The following is a 17,535-nucleotide window of genomic DNA, read 5'->3' on the forward strand; positions in this document are numbered from 1 at the left end:
TACATTATATTTAGTTGTAATATCTCCTTAGGCTCTTCTTGGCTAAGTGACAGTTTCTCAGGCTTTCCTTGTTTTGAATGCCCTTGATAGTTTTGAGGAGTACTGGTCAGGCATTTTGTAGGACCCCAGTCTCTGAAGTGAGATCTCATCACTTCTGGCCACACTCTTCTTTGTTAGAAGCATGAGCTAAGTCTAACCCACATTCAAGTGGAAAGGAATTAAGCTCCATCTCTTGAGGAATATCAAAGAATTTGTGGCCATATCTTTAAGACCTTTATTGCTTGCTAAAACGCAGATCTGCTTCAGTAGGGCTGCAGTGGGGCCCAAGAGTTTGCATTTCTTTTCTTTTTCTTTTTCTTTTTTTAAGACGGAGTTTCGCTCTTGTTGCCCAGCCTGGAGTGCAATGGTGCAATCTCGGCTCACTGCAACCTCCACCTCCTAGGTTCAAGCAATTCTCCTGCCTCAGCCTCCCGAGTAGCTGGGATTACAGGCATGTGTCACTATGCCCTGCTAATTTTGTATTTTTAGTAGAGATGGGGTTTCTCCATTTTGGTCAGGCTGGTCTCCAACTCCCGACCTCAGGTGATCCACCCGCCTCAGCCTCCCAAAGTGCTGGGATTACAGGCAAGAGCTACCACACCTGGCCTAATCTCTTTTTTTTTTTTTTGAGACAGAGTCTTGCTCTGTGGCCCAGGCTGGAGTGCAATGGCGCAATCTCAGCTCACTGCAACCCCCGACTCCCGGGTTCAAGTGATTCTCCTGCCTCAGCCTCCCGAGTAGCTGGAATTACAGGTGTGCACCACTACGCCCAGCTAATTTTTGTATTTTTAGTAGAGACGGGGTTTCACCATGTTAGCCAGGCTGGTCTCGATCTCCTGACCTCGTGATCCACCCACCTCAGACTCCCAAAGTGCTGGGATTACACGCGTGAGCCACCGTGCCCGGCCTCTTTTTTTTTTTTTTTTTTGAGACTGGGTCTCACTTTGTCACCCAGGCTGGTGTGCAGTGGTGCAATCTTGGCTCACTGCAGCCTCCACTTCCTGAGCTCAAGCTATCCGCCCATCTCAGCCCCCCAAGTAACTGGGACTATAGGAGCGCACCACCTTGCCCTGCTAATATTTTTGTATTTTTAGTAGAGACGGAGTTTTGCCATGTTGCCCAGGCTGGTCTCCAACTCCTGAGCTCAAGCAACCTGCCCGACTCTGCCTCCCAAAGTGCTAGGATTAGACGCCCCAGGAGTTTGCATTTCTAACAAGTTCTCAGGTGATGCTGCTGCCGCAGGTCCAGGGATTTCACTTTTGAAAGCCACTGGGAGTGGGGTCTGCACTAGACCTTGGTGTGTACAAGGAGTTGAAAAAAGTTCATCAAGATCTATTTATCAACACACTGGTGTCACTTCTGGCCTCTGCAAGTTATCATGAAAGTATTAGGTAAAAATATATGCATTGCTGTACACAAGAGGTACAGTAGCTTGTATTTATATTACATATGGTTTATTTCATTTGACTGTCACAAATGCCAGGGAGATAAATCAGGTATCTTAATCTGACATAAAAATAAGCGTGATGCAGACAGGCTAGGTGACCTTAGCCTTGTCTAAGCACATTTTACATTATATCGGGCTCTTTCATATTGTTCCCAACTTCTAGGACTTTGTCACCTTTTGGAAAAGCAGAAATAAAATTAGGCACATGAAAGTTTAAATAATCAAATCAACAGAATGGATTTTAAGTAGCATTTTGTGCGGTGGAAAAGGAAGAAGTGAAACAAGCGATTTGCAAGCTCAGAAAGATCAGCCCTTTGTTGCTTAGGCTGAGAAAATCTCCCTCTCCACAAACATCCAGCTTCTTCCTGCTCACTGACAACTGCCACCAATTATCGCTCCACTTCCAGGTAGCACCTGAAAGTCACTTTAGGAACCACAGGCCACTGGTCTTCTCTTTGTCTGCCCAGGCACACCAACTGGATTACTTAGCTCTTCTGGTAAAGCTCCTGGTTAAAGAAGTTGTTAGTATGTCTTTTTTAATGCTTTGATTTAATTTGAATGGAAAAGACATGGTAGTCTACATACTTCTACTAAGATGAAGATGACCAAGATGTTCTTGAAAATCCAAAAGTCTAGAAGACCACTGGATGTCTTTTTTTTTTTTTTTTTTGAGACTGAGTCTTGCTCTGTCGCCCAGGCTGGAGTGCAGTGGCACGATCTCGGCTCACTGCAAGCTCCGCCTCCCAGGTTCATGCCATTCTCCTGCCCCAGCCTCCTGAGTAGCTGGGGCTACAGGGGCCCGCCACCACGCCCGGCTAATTTTTCGTACTTTTAGTAGAGCTGGGGTTTCACCATGTTAGCCAGGATGGTCTCGATTTCCTGACCTCGTGATCCGCCCGCCTCGGCCTCCCAAAGTGCTGGGATTACAGGCGTGAGCCACCGCACCTGGCCGATGTCTTTTACTGTGTATGTTACTTTTCTTTACATTCAGAGTAGAGATGCAACTATTTTATTAAGCAAAGAATTGGCTGCATAAACGTCCACTGAGGGCACAAAAGCTAAATAGCTACCCACCAATAATCTCATTCAGTGAGAAAACTAGTCCAATCAGAGACCCAAGGAGTGGCTTCCAGTCACATTTGTACCTTTCCTTAAAGAACATTCTTCCTGTCCTTTTAGTTACATATGTTTATGTTTACATATTGCCAAAAAAAAAAAAAGCCAAGGTTTGGTGGAAATGGCTAAAGCAAGCTGTACTTTATTCACTCATAATAGGAAATAACAATTTCATATACTGAGCCCTGAGTTCAAGTTCACTTTTTTTTTTTTGAGAGGGGGGTCTGGGTATGTTGCCTAGGCAGATCTTGAACTTTTGGGCTCACGTGATCCTCCCACCTCCGCCTGCAGGGTCGTTGGGACTATAGGTGCATGTCACCATGCCAGGCTCTCAAGTTCACTTGAGATAAAGAATACCCAACACTGTGTAAGCATAGACTCCTGTCCAAAAGTGGTGGTGAAGCGTGAAGGGAGCTGTCCTATGGTGGTGGTGTAGAGAAGGGGTATGAAAGAAAGTGCCAGTGACCTTACATTTGATCCTTTCCAATGGTAGTAGTGGGGTGGGGGTGGGGGGGTATGAAACAGAGTCAGTGACCTTGCAATTATCCTGTCCACTGGCATTGGGGAGGTAGGGGGTGTTATTGACCCTTGACCTCACAATGGATCCCGTCCAACGGTGGTGGTGGGGGGACATGAAATGCAATCAGTGACTTAATCTTGTGCGGGAAGGAGGGGAAAGGAACCACGAAAAAGAGAATCAGCGACCTAACAATCCAGTCCAAAGGTGTTCCAAAGGTGTTCTCTTGGGAGTCAGGCAGGGAGGTCGGGGTGGGGTTGGGCCACGAAACAGAGTCAGTCTAGTTAGGCTGTAAAATCTAAGTGTCAAGATGCAGCGAACTGCAAGTCCTCCTCCCAGAAAAGGCGCCTGCGGTTGAGAAGGGTCTTGAGCAGCGCGGAGGATCGGATTCCGGGCTCCTGGCCTCTTCCCGGTCCGCGGGCACCTCGGCTACCTTTCGGCAGCGGAGAACCCAGCCAGAGGCGGAGCTGAGAGCTGCTGCACTTGCTGGGCTGGGCTGAGTCCCACGAGCCAGGGAGGGAGTCTCTGGCGCCGCGCCCGGACAAAACACAAACGTCACAGAGGCAGCGGCCGCCAATCAGTGGAGGGCGCGCGCGGCCGCGTGCCCCTCGCGCTCCTCGCCTCCCCTCGCGCGCCGCGTACGTGCAGCAACCGACTCCGCCCAGCGAGGCGGAGCCTAGGGAAGCCGCGGGCGGCCCGCCGCGGTCCTGGAGCTGCTGCTGCTGCTGCGGCGGCTGCACCGGCGGCGCCGAGGCCGAGATCGAGGCCGGGTTGCGCGCTTCGCAAACGTGCCCTATCCGTGCGGCTTGGCTGCGCCAGCCCTTGCGGCCACCCGGGCGTCTAGGCGGGTCTGTGCGCCGCCCCGGCGAGGATGCGGCTGTTCCGGTGGCTGCTGAAGCAGCCGGTGCCCAAGCAGATCGAGCGCTACTCGCGCTTTTCGCCGTCGCCGCTCTCCATCAAACAGTTCCTGGACTTCGGTGAGTACGGGGCCAAGGGTCCCCATGGGCCCGGGGCCGCCGCCATTCGGGCTGCCACCCCGGATCTCCGCAGCTTCGGGGTAAAGTCTGTGGGAACCGCAGGCGGGGCTAGGGGATATCCGGGGGGCTCTCCTGGGGCTTGGATTTCGGGGCGCGGAGGGGCAGGGCCTGGCCCCCTCGCACCCAGCCTGGGACTTACCCGGAGACACAGAAACGGCGTCTCATTGCAGGACCCTCATCGCAGGCGAGACTCCCCAAACCTGCCATCGTTAGCTTCAAATCTGCTTGACACAAACCTCACAGCCCTTAAAACTTCAGAACTAGATGTGGGTGGCTTTTTAATGTTTTTATTTTTAGAATTTTTTTTTTTTGGTTCGTTAAGAACTGTTTAGAAATACCTTGAGGTTGAATAAATTATGCAACGGCATTTTGTTCCTTTTCTGCTCTAAGGTGTTGCTGTGTGGCTGGAGTGGCAGGACTCGAACTGTTGTCTTCATCAGGTTATGTTAAATCAGTTAGAGGCCTGGCCTGCAGACGCCTCAGATGCTTGGGAAGAGCGGACGCCTGGGTTCCTAGCATCAGAGCAGGGTCTAATACAACTCTGGCTTTAGTGCCAGCACCTTTCGTTTCTCTTCTCCATTGGTGTCCCACCCACATTCTCCCTGTCCGGTGGGCTGGTGGGCGGCTTTCACGGATTGAGGTGGGACCAAAGAAGATTCGGGTTCCCAGCCTGCCTCAGGCCTAGCTGAGATGGGAATAGATTCCACCACCTTCTGTTAACTGAATCATGTTTCCCCAGAAAACGAAGGAGCTGGTTGTGAAACACCTAAAAGTAAAACGCATGCATTGAGGTATCAGAATGGAACTCAGCATCCCTGGAGGAAAATCAAATCCAGCAGCAAAGATGCTCTAAGCTCTCCAGGGGAAATCGTAGGGTGTCTGTTCATTTAATGAATTTTATGTAAATGTCAAGGGTGTCAGTGATAGTGTCAGTTGGGCATAAAAACTAAAGCCCAGAGTAGGTAGAACATTTGAGGAAGACCTGATATGCAAAAAGTGATGTCCATACTTTTTTTTTTTTTTTAAAAAGCTAGGATAGGAAGAGAGGAATAGGTTAAAGTTGAGACCAAATTAAAATTTTAGAAGCCAATTTGCCAGAGAATGATGATAAAAGTCAAAGTTCAATGACACGTTGATCTCTGCATCTTAAAACTTCACTCCCAAAAGCTATTGGTAGTTTTACTTACTATCTCGAGAATTGTAGAGGTTTCAGGCAGTTTCTGACTTTAGAGTTTAGAAAATGTTGCTGTTGCTATAAATATAGGCAAGTTTTCCATCTTTATGGTTTAGGGAAGATTCTGAAGGGATCAGCCTTTCATTAGTGTAAACTGAAACGGGATAATTCACAATAAAAGGAACAAAAGGAATCTAGAAACTCCCAGTTCTTTCCACCCTCAAAGTTTAAGTGATAGCTCCAATAGCCAGCCAAAATTTTGGTTAGTTGATTTCCATAGCAGCTAGTGTCTACCCGTGTTAATAGGTATTTTGGTAAGGATGTTATGTGAGTAGGAAAACCACAGTGGAGGATAGTGTTATCATGGAAAACCTGTGAGGCCAGTATCTGGAAACAAATGTTCTAATTCTGGCTCTGCCACTAGCTCAGAATGTGGCCTTGACTAAGTGACCAAACCTCACTTGGGGTTCATTTTCCTCATTAATAAAATGAGTAGATTGTATCAGGCGATCTTTAAAAGCACAGCTCACCACTATACCATTGTGATTTCAAAGGAAGAGGCATGAACTTTCTAAAAGAAAACTACCAAATCTTTTGATAGATATTTCCTATAAAAGTCTTCTGACCTATTTTGGGAGGGGTGGAGGGATTCACTAAGGTCATGAGAGAAGCATAATAATTTAAGGTTTTCCTTATAAGGAAGAGCACAGAAGTGCTAGATATAGTTGTAGTGGAATTTGCTAGAAGTGACAAGGCTAGTTTGTAACACCCAGAGATGAATCAGGTGCTAATCAGCCTATCTTTAATGACAGGACAACTAAAAAACGGGAGTTGTTACAAAAAGGCCATCTCTACTTCTACTTTTCTCTTAGTTCTGTCTCTTGATAGCAGTTCTATTTTGGCAATTGATGTGGGAGTTGGAGAATTCAGAATGGGTGTGGGATATTTTTAAGGTGAGGAGAGAGGAGGAGTGAAGAGGCTTCATGCCCCTGTATGATTAGAGAAAACTGCAGGAGAGGGCCAACTCAGACACTTAAAGCACCAGGTAGTGGGCAGTGGATAAGTGAATGAAGCCAACGAGTTGAGGATCGTGATAAATTCCTGGTATATAGCTAGCTCCAAAGGGGCAGCTGATTGGCACCAATTCAGTATATTTCAAGAGAACTTTGGCATAAACAAAATAGATGGATGGATCAAGTTGGCCCACAGGCTGCTAGTTTATGAACTTTATGCCTTTCTCCATGGGTACTTTACAAATGGGACGTACATTTTGACTAGAGTAACTAGACAGGGACCAGAGAAAGGAGATACACAGGATATACACAATTTGTTACAACCTTGGTAAATAGGCTTTCTTATGTGGATGTACTGCACATCAGTAAATAAGGAGATTATTTGCTATGTTCAAAAGTGGAGGCTAAAACTGGTTGTTACTTCAGAAGATGTGCTTTTATTTTAAAGCAGGGGTTCCTGAGCCTCAGCACTCTTGCCATTTCAGGCCAGGTAATTTTGGTAGGACCTGTCTTGTGTACTGTGGGAAGTTGAGCTACATCCCTGGCCTCTACCCACTAGATGCCATGAGCACCTCCCACTCCAAGTCGTGACAACCAAACATGTCTCCAGTCATTGCCAAATGTCCCCTGGGGGAGCAAAATGTCCCCTGGACTTCTGTTGAATCACTGTTTGGAAGTGTTTACTTGAGTGGTTTTCAGGCCAGGGCCTCATACTCTGAATTTTTGTTGTAAATGGTCTGGGGGTGCTGGGGGTGGAGAGCGGAGCACTGGTATTTTTAGGAGATCCCCCTGTCATTCTAAAGCATATCCAGGGTTAAGCACCATTAATCAGATGATCTTCTGTCTGATCTGCTGGCCCCCTTTCATCTATGTGCAGTATTTTTCTCTATGCTTTTTAAAATAATGAAAGTTTCTTGAACTCCATCTTGACTTGAAATATAGCCTGCCACACAGTTAGCAAATATAGCAAAAATAACAAGTGTTCTAAATGGATTTTTAATTTATTATGGCAATAGTACATTCCAAAGGGTGGCATTTTTTAAAATGAGATTTTTCTTTTGGGCCTAAGATTACAGTCACATGGTTCCAAATTCAGAGGGTTCAAAAGGACACAGAAAAGCCTGCTTCCCACTTGTGCCCACTGGCCTCCCCTTTTTTCACATAAATGGCAGTTTATAGCTTTGTCTGTTCCTTGTTTTTTGAGCTTAATACCTTAGAGACAGACTTTTGTATATCTGTACCTGCAGAACTTTGTTTTTCTTTTTTATGGCTTCTGAGAATTTGGTTATATGAATGTACCAGAATTTATTAGCAACTTTCCCTATTGATGGCTACAATTAATAGGTTGTTTCTAGACTTTGCTATGGCAACCTGCCCTCCAGTGAATTATTATATGCATTGTCATTTCATGCATGTCCGCGTGTATCTGTAGGACAGATTCCTAAACGTGAGATTGCTACATCAGCAGGTATGTGCATTTGTAATTTTGACGAACATTGTCAAATTGCTTTCCATAAAGGTTGTTTGTTTTCCCCCTCGCTAGAAGTTTCTGAGAGTACCTATTTTCCTATGCCTTCACCACATTATTGTCAAACTTTTGATAGGTAAAAAAAAATGATATATCTAGATAGAATTTTTTTCTCCTTGAGTAAAGATGTCTTTAGTTTTTTATTATGGAAATTTTTTTAAAAAAACTTAGGTGGGTGCCTGTAATTCCAGTGCTTTGAGAGGCCAAGACAGAGGATGGCTTGAGACCAGGAGTTTGAGGCCAGCCCTGGGCAACATAGTGAGATCCTGTCTCTAAAAAAAAAAAAATAATAAATAAATAAGATTAGCCAGGAGTGGTGGTATCGCACACCTGGGGTCTTAGCTACTCAGGAGGCTGAGACAGGAGGATGGCTTGAGCCCAGATTGAAGCTGCAGTGAGCTGTGTTTCTGCCACTGCACTCCAGCCTGGGGGATGTACATGTATAGGTAAATACATATATAAATTTTATTGTGTATAATTAAGGTATACAACATGATGTTATGGGATACATATAGTTAAAAGGTTACTACAGTGAAACAAATTAACATATCTATCATCTCACATAGTTACCCTTTTTTATTTTTGTGGCAAGGTCAGCTAAAATCTACTCATTTAGCGTGAATCCCATATACAGTACAATTTTATTATCTATTATATATTCTTCATGTTGTGCATTAGATCTCTAGACCTTAAACATTTACAGAAGTAGAGAGAATAGAATGATGAACTCCTGGGTTTGTTTTATTGATATCCATTTGCTATTTGTCTGTAGATGTTGTATGTGTGGTCTGTTAGATTTTCTGATCAAAGTCATGCTTGTTTCAAAAAGATAAATTTTTGTTTTCAAAAAGATAAATTTTTTTTCTTTTCCTGTGCTAAGACTAATTTATCTTTTGAATTATCTGTTTTTTAAAGATTTGGTAGAACTTCATATGAAAGTGTTTAAGCCTGTATGTTTTGGGGAGTTTTGCTCTCTGATAGCTTTCTCTATTCTGTGTTATTGATCTGTGTAGATTTTCTGTCTCTTCTAGAGTCCATTTTGATATATTTTTCTTGAAAATTATCCTACTTGGCTAGGCACGGTGGCTCATGCCTGTAATCCCAGCACTTTGGGAGGCCAAGGCAGGTGGATCACATGGGGTCGGGAGTTTGAGACCAGCCTGGCCAACATGGTGAAACCTCGTCTCTACTAAAAATACAAAAATTAGCTGGGCATAGTGGTGGGTGTCTGTAATCCCAGCTACTGGGGAGGCTGAGGCAGGAGAATTGCTTGAACCCAGGAGGTGGAGGTTGCAGTGAGCCAAGATCATGCCCTTGTACTCCAGCCTGGGTGACAAGAGTGAAACTGCATCTCAAAAAAAAAAAAAAAAAAAAGAAAAGAAAAAAAGAAAATTATCCTACTCATTGAGGTTTTTAAGTCAGTTTGGATAGCTGAGATAGTTGTCACTGAACAGTCTTAATTTTCCCTGTGACATTTGTCCCCCCCCTTCTTCTTGAGTAGGTTAGTTGATGATTTATTGGGTTGGATTTATTAGTTTTATGACTTTTGTTATCTAGTTTATTGTCTGATTTGACTTTAATAATTCCCTCTGGTCTCAGGTTTATTTTGTTCTTTTAAAAATTAGGTGCTTTCTGTTCTCACTCATAAGTGGGAGTTGAACAATGAGAACACATGGACACGGGAAGGGGAACATCACACACCAGGGCCTGTCGGGAGGTGGGGGGGCTGGGGGAGAGATAGCATTAGGAGAAATACCTAATGTAGATGACAAGTTGATGGGTGCAGCAAACCACCATGGCACGTGTATACCTATGTAACAGACCTGCACGTTCTGCACATGTACCCCAGAACTTAAAGTATAATAAAAAAAATTAAATGCTTTCTTCTTTGTCTTGTTTATTTCAGTATTTAAGATTAGTTATTCCTCTGAGCACTGCTTTAGCAGCTGATGTGTGTATTTGGTCTTTTTTCTCTTAGCTCTTCTGCGTCTTCAGGTTTTTATTTTCCTATGAATGAAGAGTTGTTTGGAGGAGTTAAAAATTTCCAGTGAAGGTGCATTCTGCATTTTAATTTTATTTATGTCTAGTTTTGTTGCACTGTGATTACAGAATGTTGTCTGAATTATTCTCTAATTTATTGATGTTAACTTTGAAGCTCATTATATGGTTGTTTTCTGTGAATGTTCCTTGGGCAGCAAAAAGAAGGTTATACTCTCTTCTCAGGTTGCAGAGTGTGATATGTCAGCTCTGCAATATTATGTTATTTAGGTTTTGTGTAACTTTACTCTTTTTATCCACCTGATTTGTCATGGATCAAACACAAGAGAAGTTAAAGTCTCCTAATAATGATTCTCTTTCTCCATATAGCTCCTATTGTTTTTGTTTTATGACTATCAGTGTTATGTTTGATGCTTATCAACTCACGTCCTCATTGTGAGATATACCCGTTAGCATTAGAGTGCTGCCCTTTTACTAGTTGAAGGCTTTTTGGCCTGGATTCGTCGTTATTTGACATTGAGATCTAGTTCCCTATTTTCTTATTTACATTTCCTGGGATAGCATTGCCATCCTTTTATTTTCAGTTTTTCTGAATTATTTTGCTCTAAATATGTCTCTAAATGTAGTGTAAAGTTGGGTTTTGCTTTGTGAATCAATCTTTTTCATGTGGTAAGTTTAACCTATTTATACTTACTGATATGATAGATCTGTCATCTGTAATGATAAGCATTTGTAATTTTCTATTGCTTTCTGTTTTTAATACCTCAGTTTTCCTATGTTATATATTTGCTTTGTTTTGCCATATTTATTTTAATAAATAACTAGGCTTGAATTTTTGGTTCTAGTGGTTATCTTTATAGTTATTACTTTATTTCTATAGACCTTTGTCCCATATGTGTCACCACTTGTCAGCCACGAGACCTTTGAGCACTTGAAATGTGGCTAGTGTGGCCGAAAAACTGAATTGACTTAATTTAAATTTAAAATGGATACTTGATGCAGTTAATTTTTACATCTGTGTAGAATAACTTGGATATGGAATCCACTTTATCACCTGTAAATTTTATGAAATCTCTTTATAGGTCAGTTATTTCTGATAGAAATTTAGCCTCTGAATTGAGATGTGCTTTCAGTATAAAATACACACTGGATTTCAAAGACTTAATATAAAAATAGTAAAATATCAGTACATCTTACATTGATTGCATGTTGAAATGGTAATATTTTAGATATGTTGGATTAAATGGAATATTATCAAAAACTTTATTTCTTTTTTATGTTAATGTGGCTATTAGGAAATTTTAAATTATATATATGGCTTACATATTTCTTTCTGTCTTTTTTTTTTTTTTTTTTTTGTGAGACGGAGTTTTTGCTCATGTTGCCCAGGCTGGAGTGCAATGGTGCGATCTGGGCTCACCGCAACCTCCGCCTCCCAGGTTCAATTGATTCTCCTGCCTCAGCCTCCCAAGTAGCTGGGATTACAGGCATGCACCTACATGCCCAGCTAATTTTGTATTTTTAGTAGAGATGGGGTTTCTCCATGTTGGTCAGGCTGGTCTTGAACTCTCGACCTCAGGTGATCCGCCCACCACAGCCTCCCAAAGTGCTAGGATTACAGGCATGAGCCACAGCCCCTGGCCTGGCTCACATATTTATATTGGACAGTGTGGCTTCAGATAATATATGTTAATTCCTTATTGGGAGCAATGAAAACATCACATTTTAATGTTCAGAATAAACATTTATTGGCTGGGCGCAGTGGCTCACGCCTGTAATCCCAGCACTTTGGGAGGCCGAGGTGGGTGGATCACGAGGTCAAGAGATTGAGACCATCCTGGCCAACATGGTGAAACCCCGTCTCTACTAAAAATACAAAAATTAGCCAGGCATGGTGGTGGGCGCCTATAGTCCCAGGTACTCGGGAGGCTGAGGCAGGAGAATTACTTGAACCTGGGAGGTGGAGGTTGCAGTGGGCCAAGATTGCGTCTCAAAAAAAAAACAAAAAAAAAAAACAAAAACAAAAAACAAAAAAACCAACCACACATTTGTTGAATTTATTTATTTATTTATTTATTTACTTATTTGAGACAGAGTCTCACTCTGTTGCCTAGCTCAGAGTGCAACGGCTTGGTCTTGGCTCACTGCAACCTCTGCCTCCCGGGTTCAGGTGATTCTCCTGCCTCAGCCTCCCGAGTAGCTGGGATTACAGGTGTCTGCCACCACGCTTGGCTTATTTTTGTATTTTTAGTAGAGACGGGGTTTTGCCCTATTGCCCAGGCTGGTCTCGAACTCCTGACCTTAGGTGATCTACCCGCCTCTGCCTCCCAAAGTGCTGGGATTACAGGCATGAGTCACCGTGCCTGGCCTGAATTTATTTCCTTAAATATAACTTTCACATGTCTTGTTCCATATTTTTTTATATAAACCTCTCTGGATTTTTGGATCAATGTATTGTTTTTGACTGGCAGTTAATGTTATGGTGGCTCCTTGTTATATTTGCACAAATTTGAGTTCTCTTTCCCTTAAGCAGTTGTGATAAATTAAAAATTCTCTTAATTATATAAGAAAAGGAGAACTTGGACTATTATGGCATAAAGATAGAACCTTCTGAATGTTGAATGAGTTGGTAGGAAATGATTCACATTTTCTTTTGGACTTGCTTTTCATCTTTCAGTCTCGCCCTGTCGGCTTCTGGTTCCCATATTAACCACTTTTTTCCCCTCCCTGCAGACTGACCTCCCATTTGTTTGATTTTCCAGTTACTTTTGCACAGCCACACTTGCATTAAATAGATTTTGCTCCTGCCTCCTTTTCTTAGATTTTATCCTCAATTGTCTCTTTCCAAAGGGCAGGCGCTCACCTCTTTTTTGTAACCTCTTACAGCTTCCTCAGCTCAGCTTGCTCTGCACAGAGCAGGTGCTCCATAAATGGCAATTACTGATGGCATGCCTGACTCCATATCGAGGTTATTAAACATTATGCCACTTTCATTTAGTCAGTTATATAAGTTTATTTATTTATTTTATTTATTTATTTATTTTGAGACGGAGTCTCACTCTGTCGCCCAGGCTAGAGTGCAGTGGCACCATCTCGGCTCACTGCAACCTCCGCCTCCCAGGTTCAAGCAGTTCTCGTGCCTCAGCCTCCTGAGTACCTGGGACTACAGGCATGCGCCACCACGCCCGGCTAATTTTTGTATTTTTAGCAGAGACGGGGTTTCACCGTCTTGGCCAGGCTGATCTCGAGCTCCTGACTTCAGGTGATCCACCTGCCTCTGCCTCCCAAAGTGTTGGGATTACAGACGTGAGCCACTGTGCCCAGCCAAGTTTAAACTTCCATAGTGTCCCCATGTGTAAATATAGCATCTCTCAAAACCACCAGAAAGCAGATTGCTGATAGCCCTGCCGTCTTTTCACAAAACTAAATATTTTGATTTCTGTCATAATCACACCGGCTCTGTGAACCTCAGAGCCTTTAGCTCTTAGAAGGGAGCGGCCAGTTTCCGCATTCTTACTATTCTTAAAGTTTAAGGGCCCAGCCATCTTCTTTTCCTTTAGAACGTATTTTAAGATACTTTGGAGATACTTTGGTTCCAAATGACTCCCTTTCGCAAAGTCTTGGCTTTTTAAGTCATTTTGCTCCTCGAAGCCTGATCACCACTGGGGACAACAGTGATTGCGTTCTTGGAGAAAATGAAAAGGTTTTTAAAAAAATTATGTTAGGAAAAGGGAAAAACAATCTCGTTCTGCTTCCGAGTGTGTTTATTTTGTACCTTTACATATGTAAATGACAGATTTTTTTTTTTTTCCCTGTAAGCAGTAGTTTTTCTGCTACAAGGTGTCACCAAGAATTAGACCAACCTGTTTGGAGAAAGGGATCAACTATTCAGAATTAAAGGGGAAGAGAAAAATTTAGTTGAGGGTAAAGATATCTAACTTGGCTTATTGCATCTTGACCAGTTTTTAAATTTAAAGAAAGAATTGGTCCAGGCACTGTGGCTAATGCCTGTAATCCCAGCATTTTGAGAGGCTGAGGCAGGAGGATCGCTTGGGTCCAGGAGTTTGAGACCAGCTCGGGCAACACAGTGAGACCCCTGTCTCTACAAAAAATAAAAAAATTATGCAGGCATAGTGGTGCACCCCTATGGTCCCGGCTACATGGGAAGCTGAGATGGGAGGATCGCTTGAGCCTGGGAAGTTGAGGCTGCAGTGAGCTGGGATCGCGTCACTGCACTCCAGCCTGGACAATAGAGCAAGACCATGTCTCAAAAAAAGAAGGAGGGAGGGAAGTAGAAAGGGAAGGAAAGAAGGGAGGAAAGGTAGGAGACGGAAGGAGGAAAGGAAGGAAAGAAGGGAGGAAGGGAGGGCTTTTTGGGCCTTTAAGATCTGATAAGGCTGCATTTTAACATGGTGTGGTTTATCTGGCTCTGGGGCAGCTCTCAGGCACCAAAGTCATAGCTTTGGCCTCACTGTCTTTGTAGCACTTATGTTTTGTGTGCTTTTGAAAGTGGAGACAGCTGCAGTTACTGATCTATTGATGGTTGGGTGGTTTCCTCCCATTAAGCTTTTGGAAAATTGATCAGACTGTTGGCAAGGTTTGGGAAACCTTGGTTTTGTTACTGGATGGAATCTGAAAATATCACTGCTTTTTCTTTTCCTGTATATGTATAGGCATTCCATTATTTTACTTCCATGGTAATCTGATTTTAGAGTTGGGCAAATCCTTTTATTTTAGGAATACCCTGGTCTAAGAATGTCAACCTATAGCCTGAGGGCTGGCCACCTGTTTTTTTTTTTGTAATTAATAGACTGTTTTTTAAAAAGAGTACAGTTCGTCCTCCATATCTGTGGGTTCCACATCCATGGATTCAATCAACCTCAGATAGAAAATATTCAGAAAAAAATTCCACAAAGTTCCAAAAAGCAAAATTTGAGTTTGCCTCACCTTGAATACTATGTTGAATCCATGTAAATGAAATGATGTGTAGGCCTTGTAACTAGTCTAGAGATAATTTAAAGTATATGGAAGGATGTGCATAGGTCATATGCAAATACTCTAGGCCATTTTATGTAAGAGACTTGAGTATCCATGGATTTTGATATCCAAGGGTGTCCAGGAACCAATCCCCCACAGATACTGAGAGGCAGTTTTAGGTTTACAGCAAAATTGAGCGGAAGTACAGAGTGCCCACAGAACCCCTCCCCACCCCCAAACACAGTCTCTGCTGCCATCAGTATCCTGCACCAGTGTGGGACATTTGTTATAATTGATGAACCAGCATTGACCCATCATTATCACCTAAAGTCCATAGTTTACATTAGAGCTCATTCTTTGTGTTGCACACTGCGGGTTTTGACAACTCCTGTTTTTGTAAATAAAGTTTTACTGGAACACAGCCATGCTCATTCATCACATATTGTTTGTGGCTTTTGTCCATCCACAACAGCAGAATTGAGTATTGACAGAGACTATATGGCCCACAAAGCCAAAAATGTTTACTATCTGGTCCTGTACAGAAAGTTTGTTGATCCCTGTTCTAAGACAAATCAGTTCCCTCTTTAAAGAACTGAGCAGTGATTGGTCTTAATTTCCATTTAAGTGGTAAAACTCTGTTTCTCCTGTATGCTAGTAACAATAAACTTTGACTATCTGGAGTGTGACTTTTGGGGTAGTGAAGGCTTTTCCAGGTAATCGGGTGGTTTACCTATAGGATATCTGCCTCAGAGTGGAATTACCATATGAAAGCTGTTGACATTTTATAGGTTTAATTTATCCAGGGCTGTCAGCAAAGTTTATCTGTATCAGTTTCTCCGTAGCCCTGCCAAAATGAGGTTTTATGATTTTAATCGCATCATAGGTAACATAGGAATGAAAAGTGCTTTTTCCTCTGCTTGGGTTTTTGGTCTGCTTTTTGTTCTGTGTAAAGTGCCATTGGCCATTTTGTAACCAGAATCTGAAGTTTTTATCATTTGCATAAATTCCTGTGTATATTTGGCATAGTAAGCTCTTGTGCTGTGTAAATATCGTTTCCTTTGGCAAAGTAATTATCAAAGTATAAAATTGAAGACATTTGGAAAGAATTGCTATATTACCTGTAATATGGGTAATTCATCTGTTTTTTTGTGATAGCCCTTCCTGCTTTTGCCCGTATATTTACATGTGTTAACACTGTATGTTGGTTTCCTTTTTATCTAGTGCACAGTCTGAGTTTTCATATGCTCAGTGTTACCTATATCATTTACGGTGCTTTTATCATGGTCAGATTTGTCACCTATAGCAGAGTTTGTAAGTAGTTATTAAATCTCTCTGGAATCTATTGCCATTTTCTGATGAGCCTTTGTAGCTAACTCATTTTTACCCTGTTCTACTGTCAAGTTGCCCAACAATTATTAAGACCTCAAGTTTTTCTCTTGAAACTTGGCTGTTTCTCTTTTATCTCGGCCGTTTCTCTTTGATCATATGCTAAGCTCTCAGAGTAGTTTGTATTTGTGGATTCTAGTCAACATGGCAACTTTTCTGATTTTAACTAAATATCACATTTTAACTTTGTAATTTATGTTGAAATTTGGTGAGGGCAGTTCCTTATTTATTACTTTACATTTTAAATAATTCTTGCTTTTCTTGTATACTAATTCTTCTTGATAAATTAGTCATTGTGCACCTTGAATAGCATATCATCAAAAGTGTGCTAAGGGAACTGTGGGTGGGTTACGTGGTGTTCTAGGGTTTACATCTTTGCCATGTACTTGGCATTGAAACTGGCATTGAGGCCGGGCATGGTGGCTCACGCCTGTAATCTCAGCACTTTGGGAGGCCAAGGTGGGTGAATCACTTGAAGTCAGGAGTTCGAGACCAGCCTGGCCAACATGGTGAAACCCCATATCTACTAAAAAAAAATACAATACAAAACAAAAAATCAGCTGGGAGTGGTGGCTCATATCTGTAGTCCCAGCTACTCAGGAGGCTGAGGCAGGAGAATCGTTTGAACCTGGGAGGTGGAGGTTGCAGTGAGCCGAGATCGTGCCACTGCACTCCAGCCTGGGTGATGGAATGAGACTCTGTCACAAACAAACAAACAAAGGAAAAACTAGCACTGAAGTATCTTCAGTTAGCCTATTTCGCTTTTATGGCAGGAAGGCTAGTTTACGCTATACTTGCCTTCATGGGAGAGCTGGGTTTGATTGTGACCCATGGTGGATGTCCTTCATATCCCTCAAGGAGAACCCCGTTCCTGGTCATTGTCTCATCTTAACTCTGAGATTAAACCTTTTGCCATAATGAATGGCAGAAAAATTATAGTAAACTATTACATTTGCACAGGTCAGCATTTATATTCCCTCTAATTGAATACTTAGGGTTCTAACTCAGTGGTATGTTATTTCCCTAAGGGTCACCTAAACAGTTGTGATTTTATTTTCATTCTTGGACTTGATCTATGATTCTGCTTAACCATTTGAGTTGTACCAGTGTTGCTTTCTCTCTTACCAGGGCATGGAGGTCAGTACATAATAGTCTCACTGTTGGGAAGAAATTATCATCTCTCTAACATTTTCCCACACCATGAAGTTAAATATTTTGCCGTGTGTTGCTGGCCAGAAAACAGTAGGGCCTTTTGAAATTTGTAACTTACATATATTTTCCCACAATTGTTACATTTTCATAG

General features: G+C 42.5%; 1 protein-coding gene across 1 annotated transcript in view; it reads left to right on the top strand.

Annotated features, from left to right (window-relative positions):
- The first annotated feature begins 3,678 nt into the window (after positions 1-3,678).
- PDK3 (pyruvate dehydrogenase kinase 3) overlaps positions 3,679-17,535 on the top strand; it is an 88,249-nt gene continuing 74,392 nt past the window's right edge. Inside the window, exon 1 of the mRNA XM_019019508.4 lies at positions 3,679-4,096. Coding sequence (XP_018875053.1) covers positions 3,991-4,096 — 106 coding nt within the window. The 5' untranslated portion in view covers positions 3,679-3,990. The remainder of the gene's footprint in view (positions 4,097-17,535) is intronic.

This window comes from Gorilla gorilla, chromosome X (genome assembly GCF_029281585.2).
Source record: "Gorilla gorilla gorilla isolate KB3781 chromosome X, NHGRI_mGorGor1-v2.1_pri, whole genome shotgun sequence".
Taxonomy (NCBI): Eukaryota; Metazoa; Chordata; class Mammalia; order Primates; family Hominidae; genus Gorilla; species Gorilla gorilla.